The sequence below is a fragment of the Capricornis sumatraensis genome, chromosome 1, assembly GCF_032405125.1.
Source record: "Capricornis sumatraensis isolate serow.1 chromosome 1, serow.2, whole genome shotgun sequence".
Lineage (NCBI taxonomy): Eukaryota > Metazoa > Chordata > Mammalia > Artiodactyla > Bovidae > Capricornis > Capricornis sumatraensis.
In genome coordinates, this window is record NC_091069.1 from 255,108,603 (window position 1) to 255,116,662 (window position 8,060).

The window sequence follows — 8,060 nt, forward strand, 5'->3', positions numbered from 1 at the left end:
AGCAGAGAGAAAGGACTTAGCAGAACTAGTCATCGACTGGCAGGAAGGAGGCAGGAGGAGGGGACAGGACCCACAGGCTGGAGTGCTCATCCGAGATTTTCTGTTTTTCCATCCAGGAAAGAAATACAAAGTTTGGGAAATACACCAGTTTGGGGCACGTTACTGAGTTTGAAGTGCCTTCAGAATACTCAGGGTGAGACATCCAGGAGTACACAGTAATAGAAATGAACTGATTTTGGCAGCAAGAAGCTGTGTGGCTGGCCTAGATGACCTAGGGAGAGACCTGAGCGGAAACACAACTTAAACACAGGCAGCGCCTTTTTTTTTTTTTTTTGCTGTATCATGCAGCATGTACGATCTTAGTTCCCCAACTAGGGACCTAAGTGCCCCCTACAGTGGAAGCATGGAGTCTTAACCACTGAACCACCAGGGAAGTCCCAAAACACAGATATATAAATAGATACATAGATATATGTATGTATGTATTTGGATATATATGTATTTGGCTGCACAGAATCTTAGTTCCCTAACCAGGGATCCAACCTGGGCCCCAGCAGTAAAAGCACTGGCTCCAAACCACTGGACTGCCAGTGTCCCTACTAATATATTTTTATCTAACCCAAAATAGGGCTTCCCTGATAGCTCAGTTGGTAAAGAATCTGCCTGCAATGCAAGAGATCTGGGTTCGATCCCTGGGTTGGGAAGATCCCCTGGAGAAGGAAATGGCAACCCACTCCAGTATTCTTGCCTGGAGAATTCCAGGGACAGAGGAGCCCGGTGGGCTACAGCCCATGGGGTCACAAAGAGTCAGACCAGACTGAGCGACTTAACACTTTCACTTTCAACCCAAAATATCCAAAAAGAAAGCAAACCAGGCAAGCCAAGAAAGAGCACTCATGTAAAATAACAAATTCAGTTTTGATAATGGTTGACAAATGACAAACGTGGTACTCACAGTTTCCGAAGAGGATGCTGGTCTCTGTAAATTCTCACCTTGCACCCAAATGCTCTCTGTCACAAAGGCGATGTGCTCTGCTTCAAGTATAAAAGGAGAAACCAGGAACAGGGCCCATTTGTTTAAGTCATCAATGGACTGGATGGAGGGAAAGAAACACAATTCAATAGAGGATTCAATGTGACTTCAAAAACAACTGTCCCTTATATTAATGTCTAGGACGTCCTCGCCTCTGTAATTCCAGGTGGCATCTACATTAACGCCATCCGATGCTCTCCTATACACTGCATTAACTCACATTTTTTTGTTGTTGAGCTGAAACTGAAAGTTGCTCAGTTGTGTCCGACTCTTTGCGACCCCAAGGACTACACAGTCCATGGGATTCTCCAGGCCAGAATACTGGAGTGGGTAGCCTTTCCCTTCTCCAGGGGATCTTCCCGACTCAGGTATCGAACCAAGGTCTCCTGCATTGCAGGTTGATTCTTTACCAACTGAAGCCCAGTTGTTGAGCTGTGACTACATAAATAGCTGCAAAATCCCATGGACAGAGAAACCTGGCGGGCTACAGTCCAAGGGGTCGCAAAAGAGTTGGACACGACTTAGCGTCTAAACTACCAAGAACAACATCCTTCAATGACCCACGACAGCTTTCACTTCTTTCGTTACTTGTTAGGGCTTCCCTGGTAGCTCAGTAGGTAAAGAATCTGGCTGCAATGCAGGAGACCAGCATTCATCCAAGCAATTAATTCTGAAGCTTATTCCCACCATTTCTTACTGCAGAGCACATGTAGGAGTTTTCCAAATTACTATTTGGAAGTACATTTAAAGGTGAGGTGGCTTAGAAGCACATGCCCATCAGCAGAAGCTTGTTACTGACAGTTGCCCAAAGAGCTGTTCTTCCATCTCCTCCAGCCGTGACAGTGTCAAGATCGGTTAGCAGATTGGCTGTGATCATTGACTTCTGCTTGCCTCCTGAAATCTCTCTAGAAAGACTGTACATTAATTTTAAAAGGCTTTAAGACAAGGCACATCCAGGGCAGAAAAAGCTGAAAGCTAAAGTTGCAAGTGGGGAGCCTTCTCATCATCACCCACCCCCAAAAAGGGTATTTGGGTCAAGTTCCATAGGGTTGCTTGTCAGTTCAAACCTGCCCTTGCTGGGAAGATCGGAAAGTTACTTTCATGGGGCCTAGTAACCTGGCACAAAGCAGAAGCTTAATAAATATCTGTTGAACCAATCAGTGAATGAAAATGAGAGAGAATAACTCCTGTGGGTAAACATAATTATTTGATGATAGTTAAAAACAAAAACTTGCCTGGTGGTCCAGTGGTTAGGAATCCACCTGCCAATGCGGAGGACAAGCGTTTGAGCCCTGGTCCAGGAAGATCCCACATGCCTAGGGGCAACGAAGCCCGAGGAAACTTAGAAGCCCACACACCTTAGAGCCTGTGCTGTGCAGCAAGAGAAGCCGCCACACCTACAGCATCCCCTACTCACTGAAACTGAGGAGTAGCCCCCGCTCGCCTGCAACTATAGAAAGCCCGAACAGCAATGAAGACTCAGTGCAACCAAAACTAAGTAAAATTTTTTAAAAGAGCAAAATAATTTAAAAGATTGTCCACTTTACCCATAGAAAATATGTACATTAAACAAAAAGCTTCAAAGTTCCCGTCTGTATAAACTATCTTTGGTGATACTTAATTCTTGCGGGACCTTTGATTACATAAACATACACATATGGTACTTATGCATCTGATTTTAAGTATATAAAATATGGAGACTGCAAAGGCATAAGATTCAGTTCTGTAAAGTTACTTCAGCCCAGGGAGATTGACAGTAAGGTATCCATTGAACCAAATCATCAGCCCCACGGTATTTTCAGTCTTAAAATAACAGTAGCTAATCACAAATAACCAAAGTTCCCAATTGCAGGCTTCAAACAGAGCTTAATGAAGCCCAGCAACCACTACTTTATTCAGTGAAACATTGAGTAACTATTACAGGTCAAGCTGCTAAGCCAAACAGACCCAATTTCTAGGGAGAAAAAGATAAAAACTGGACATAATGGAAAATAATTTTTAAAAGAATATATATTCTGAATCACTTTGCTGTACAGCAGAAATTAACATTGTATATCAACTATACTTCAATTTTAAAAAATGAAAAAAAAAATGAGGACTTGCCCTGTAGTCGAGTGGCTAAGACTCTCCACTCCCAGCGCAGGCGGCCCAGGTTCCATCCCTGATATAGGAACTAGATCCCACATGCCAAAAGGAAGGATCCCACATGCCACCAAAAAGATCAAAGATCCCGTGTATTTCAGCTAAGATCCAGCGCAGCCAAAATAAATAATTTTTTAATGAAAAAAAATAAACCTCACAATGAAAAAAAAGATAAAAACTGGAATTTCATATTTGAATTTGAATTTCATATTTGAAAGGTGACTGAAAGTCTATGAGGATACAGAGCTAACTGGTCACACCTAGTATGGACTAGGGGACATCTCTGTGAAATAGTGATTTCTGGGCAAAGCTCTAAGGACAGCAAGTTACAAAAACCCAAAGGCCCAAAATCAGTTTAGCCCAGGTACCCCTAAACCCAGCTAGAGCAGTAAGCAAGGGCTGAAAAGCTTTAGTTAACAGTTATCAAAGTTAACAGAAGCCCAATAAACTCATGGAGATGTGCAAAAGTAAAACTGTCTCCCAAGAAAACTAAAGACATTTGCATCTCATTTCTCATTATTTTTGGATGTTCAAAATTTCTAAATTTTTAAGTAAGTGAATCCAGTTTGGAAACCACTACTATAAAAGAAGGGTTTCCCAGGTGGCTCAGCAGTAAAGTATCTGCCTGCAATGCAGGAGACCCGGGTTTGATACCTGGGTCAAGAAGATGGCAACCCACTCCAGTATTCTTGCCTGGAGAAGCCCATGGACAAGAGGAGCCTGCAGTCCAAGGGCTGGCAAAGAGTCAAACACGACTTAGCAACTTAACAACAACAAATTATAGAAAAATCCACCCTTGCATTTTTCATTATCATCTTTCTCAATCAGGATTCCTTAAAAGAACTAAGCCGTCCTTCCCTCACGAATCTACTGAATGTGATGAATGAACATCTAGGCGATATTAGACCCGCACTCTCTCAGAACTGACAAAAATCACTCATATTCTGTGTTATATAGTATATCAACAAGAATGGGTATTTTTGATTTGTAGCAGCAAAGTACAATGGCCTACCTAAGCATAACCCCAACAAAATATTCAAACCTGGGATAAGAGTTTAATTTCCTCACGCTTTCACACACACAAAGAAAAACTCATTTTAATGCTAAGAGTGATTCAACTTTTCACAAGGAAAAGCAAAGCGCAAGAGACCACTAAAAGCTAAACACTTTTAAATGTTAATGACAGCATTGTGGGTGATGTCCATGGAAATCTGCACAGCACTGCCCTCGCAAGCTCACTTCCAACAGCTGAGTGGAAAGAACTATTGTTCTGCAGAGATTAAAGGAACGGCCGCCCCAGGTCATCCTGTGGGTGACAGGGCCGGCTGAACTTGTACATCAGACCAAGTATTCGGCCAAGGCGACCGGACTGCGTGCAAACCGAAAGCAAAAAGATGCAAAGATTAGAGAGCAGGTGCCCGGATTGGTACATGACGCAACTGACAGGAGCTGGGGGCAGGGCACTTTTTGTCACCACGGAAACAGGCGACAGAAAACTGAGGATTTTGCTGTGCGTCTCTGGAGTCGGGTTCACCCCATCTCCGGCCCAGGGCAGGCGAGAGACGATGGAGGGACTCGAGGTGGGCGCTGCTCAGGGGCTAATCGACTCTGCACAGGTACAGGGGTACACGCCGCTTAGGCACCGCCAAGACCCAGGCGTCCGGACCCTCACGCGGGCACTGCGTGGACAGGTGATCAGATCGGTCTCTGGCCCGATACTCCGGGCTCCCGAGGGCATCGCGTGCAGGGCAGGCCCCGAGGCTGGTCCTTCCGGGACCCCACGGCCTCTAGCGGCCTCCAAGCGAAGCGGAGGGGGCCCGCTAGCCGCACACACCAGGGCTGATGACGGGGTCCGGGCTGGAGGGCGCTCCCGGCTCCCTGCCAGCCCCGCGGCCGCGTGCCCCCGTCCAAGCCTACCCCCGACCCCCCACCACCGGCCGCGCACCCCGCGCCCGCCCACCTGGCTCTCGCCGACACAGAAGACTCGGCCGCCGCGGCTCAGGCACACGCGGGAGCCCCGGGGCGGTGCGGCCGCGCTGCAGAAGGTGAAGGAGCAGCGCGAGGCGCGCAGCCGCTGCACCGTGGCGCGCACGAGCGCGGCCGGCCCGCGCCCCCAGCGCGCCCACAGGTACAGGTAGCACAGCGTGATGAGCATGGCCGGCCGGCCGGCGGCGGCGGAGCGCGGGCCCCGGACGCTCGCACCACCGGCCGGCCCTCACGACCCCGCCCTCCCGGCCCGGCCCGCCCCCACCGAGCGGCCCGCCCCCACCGAGCGGCCCGCCCCCACCGAGCGGCCCGCCCCCACCGAGCGGCCCGCCCCCACCGAGCGGCCCGCCCCCACCGAGCGGCCCACCCAGCCCCACCTCCGCCCCGTCCCGCCCCGTCCCGCCTCGGCTCCCCCCTGCCCCACCCGAGAGCCCGACCCCGCCCTCCCATCGGCCCCGCCCGAGCACCGGATCGCCCGGCCCCGCCCTCACGCCGGCCCCACCTCCCGCCCTCTCTCCCGACCCCTCACGCCGGCCCCGCCCTCCTCCCTGAGCACCCGGCCCCGCCCTCTCGTCGGCCACGCCTGCCCGCCTGGCCACGCCCCCACGCCGGCCCCGCTCTCCCGCCGACCGGAAGAGGCCGCGTCGCCGGAAGAGCCCGCGGGGTAGTTGGGGAGGGTGACTGAGTACTGTTGATGGAGGGAGAAGGGCGGCTGGAACCAGAGGCAGGGAGGTCTGTGGGCAGGGCGGTGATGGAGGGAGAAGACAGGCAGTGCCAGGAGAGGTGAGTGGGAGGGGACCGGGGGAGGCCACTCTTGGGGGAGGCTGGGGGGCAACGTAAAGGAGGAAGAAGAAGGAAGAAGAAGGCAGATGGCGCGGTAGGCTGGGGACCCGAGGGGAAGCCCAGTGGCTGCCTGGCCAGGTTAAGCCGGAGTCTAGCCGTCCATCCTTGAGGGGTGGGACGCAGATTGAGGAAGGGGCTGATTAACCAGCGCCATACAAAAACAGGGAAGCCTTGCGTGCTGCACCCACGGGGTCGCGAAAGAGTCCAACATGACTTAGCAACTGAACATTATCAGGGCCCAAAGTGGGTTGATACACACACACCAGCCATCCAGTCCAAGTGGGAAAAGACGAGACTTTTTATTAGATTGTACGACGCCTTCAACTCACACACTAGCAAAGTAATGCTCAAAATTCTCCAAGACAGGCTTCTACAGGAACTTCCAGAACTTCCAGATAGATGTTCAAGCTGGGTTTAGAAAAGGCAGAGGAACCAGAGATCAAATTGCCAACATCCATTGGATCATCAAAAAAGCAAGAGAGTGCCAGAAAAACATCTACTTCTGCTTTATTGACTATGCCAAAGCCTTTGTGTGGATCACAACAAACTGGAAAATTCTTCAAGAGATGGGAATACCAGACCACCTTACCTGCCTCCTGAGAAATCTGTATGCAGGTCAAGAAGCAACAGTTAGAACTGGGCATGGAACAAAAAACTGGTTCAAAATTGGGAAAGGAGTACAAGCACTAGCTGAAATCAAGGTGGAAGAAATATCAATAACCTCATATACGCAGATGACACCAGAACTAAAGAGCCTTTTGATGAAAAAGGAGAGTGAAAAAGTTGACTTAAAACTCACATTCCAAAAACTAAGATCATGGCATCCGGTCCCATCACTTCATGGCAAATAGATGGGGAAACAATGGAAACAGTGACAGACTATTTTCTTGGGCTCCAAAATCACTGCCGATGGTGACTGCAGCCATGAAATTAAAAGACGCTTGCTCCCTGGAAGAAAAGCTATGATCAACCTGCTGCTGCTGCTGCTAAGTTGCTTTAATCGTGTCTGACTCTGTGCGACCCCATAGACGGCAGCCCACCAGGCTCCCCCGTCCCTGGGATTCTCCAGGCAAGAACACTGGAGTGGGTTGCCATTTCCTTCTCCAATGCATGAAAGTGAAAGTGAAGTCACTCAGTCCTGGCCTGTCTGACTCTTCGAGACCCCATGGACTGCACCCTACCAGGCTTCTCCGCCCGTGGGATTTTCCAGGCAAGAGTAGACAGCCCATTAAAAAGCGGAGACATCATTACCTTGCCAACAAAGGTTCCATCTACTCAAAGCTATGGTTTGACCAGTCATCATGTATGGATGTGAGAGATGGACTATAAAGAAAGCTGAGGGCCGAAGAATTGATACTTTTGAACTGTGGTCATCTGATGTGACGAACTGACTCATTGGGAAGACCCTGATGCTGGGAAAGATTGAGGGCAGGAGGAGAAGGGGATAGCAGAGGATGACATGGTTGGATGGCATCACCAACTCGATGGACATGAGTTTAAGCAAGCTCTGGGAGTTGGTGATGGACAGGGAAGCCTGCCGTGCTGCAGTCCATGGGATCACAGAGTGGGAGACAGCTGAGTGACTAAACTGAACTATGCTTTCAAGCAAAAGGAATTTTAAGATAAAAGACATAAATTCACACAATGCAATAATATAGATTTCTGGACTCTTTTAAAATAAGGACAGGAAACAAGTGGAAGACAGAAGAGCGCTCTAGGGTGGCCTGCTGTTCTTGAATATGTGGGTCACCAGCTTGACTATGAGCATCCTATGACCAAGAGAGAAAGAGAAGCAGGATTCAATGTTCCTGTCCCCTCAGAGAATCATGGTGGTCCCTGAACCTGACAGGTTTCTCCCCTGGAACCTCATCTTTTTTTGAAGGCAGTATGTAAAGAACATCGTCCTCAAGTAGAGCAGCAGTTTTCTCTGCATTACTTCCTGCCCCCACCTTTGCTGTAAATGGAGGGCAGATTGCAGGGAGGCCACTCCCAAGTCTGTCTTAATTCAGGGGCTGATTTTTAACATACCTGAACATTCATCTGCTTTAAAATAGCA

The 8,060-nt window shown here is 49.4% G+C and overlaps 1 protein-coding gene across 1 annotated transcript in view; it reads right to left on the reverse strand.

Annotated features, from left to right (window-relative positions):
* HLCS (holocarboxylase synthetase) overlaps positions 1-5,330 on the reverse strand; it is a 193,202-nt gene extending 187,872 nt beyond the window's left edge. Inside the window, exons 1-2 of the mRNA XM_068972287.1 lie at positions 5,136-5,330; positions 956-1,093 (exon numbers count right to left, since the gene is read on the reverse strand). Of these exons, the coding sequence (XP_068828388.1) occupies positions 956-1,093; positions 5,136-5,330 (333 nt within the window). The remainder of the gene's footprint in view (positions 1-955; positions 1,094-5,135) is intronic.
* Positions 5,331-8,060: the final 2,730 nt, after the last annotated feature.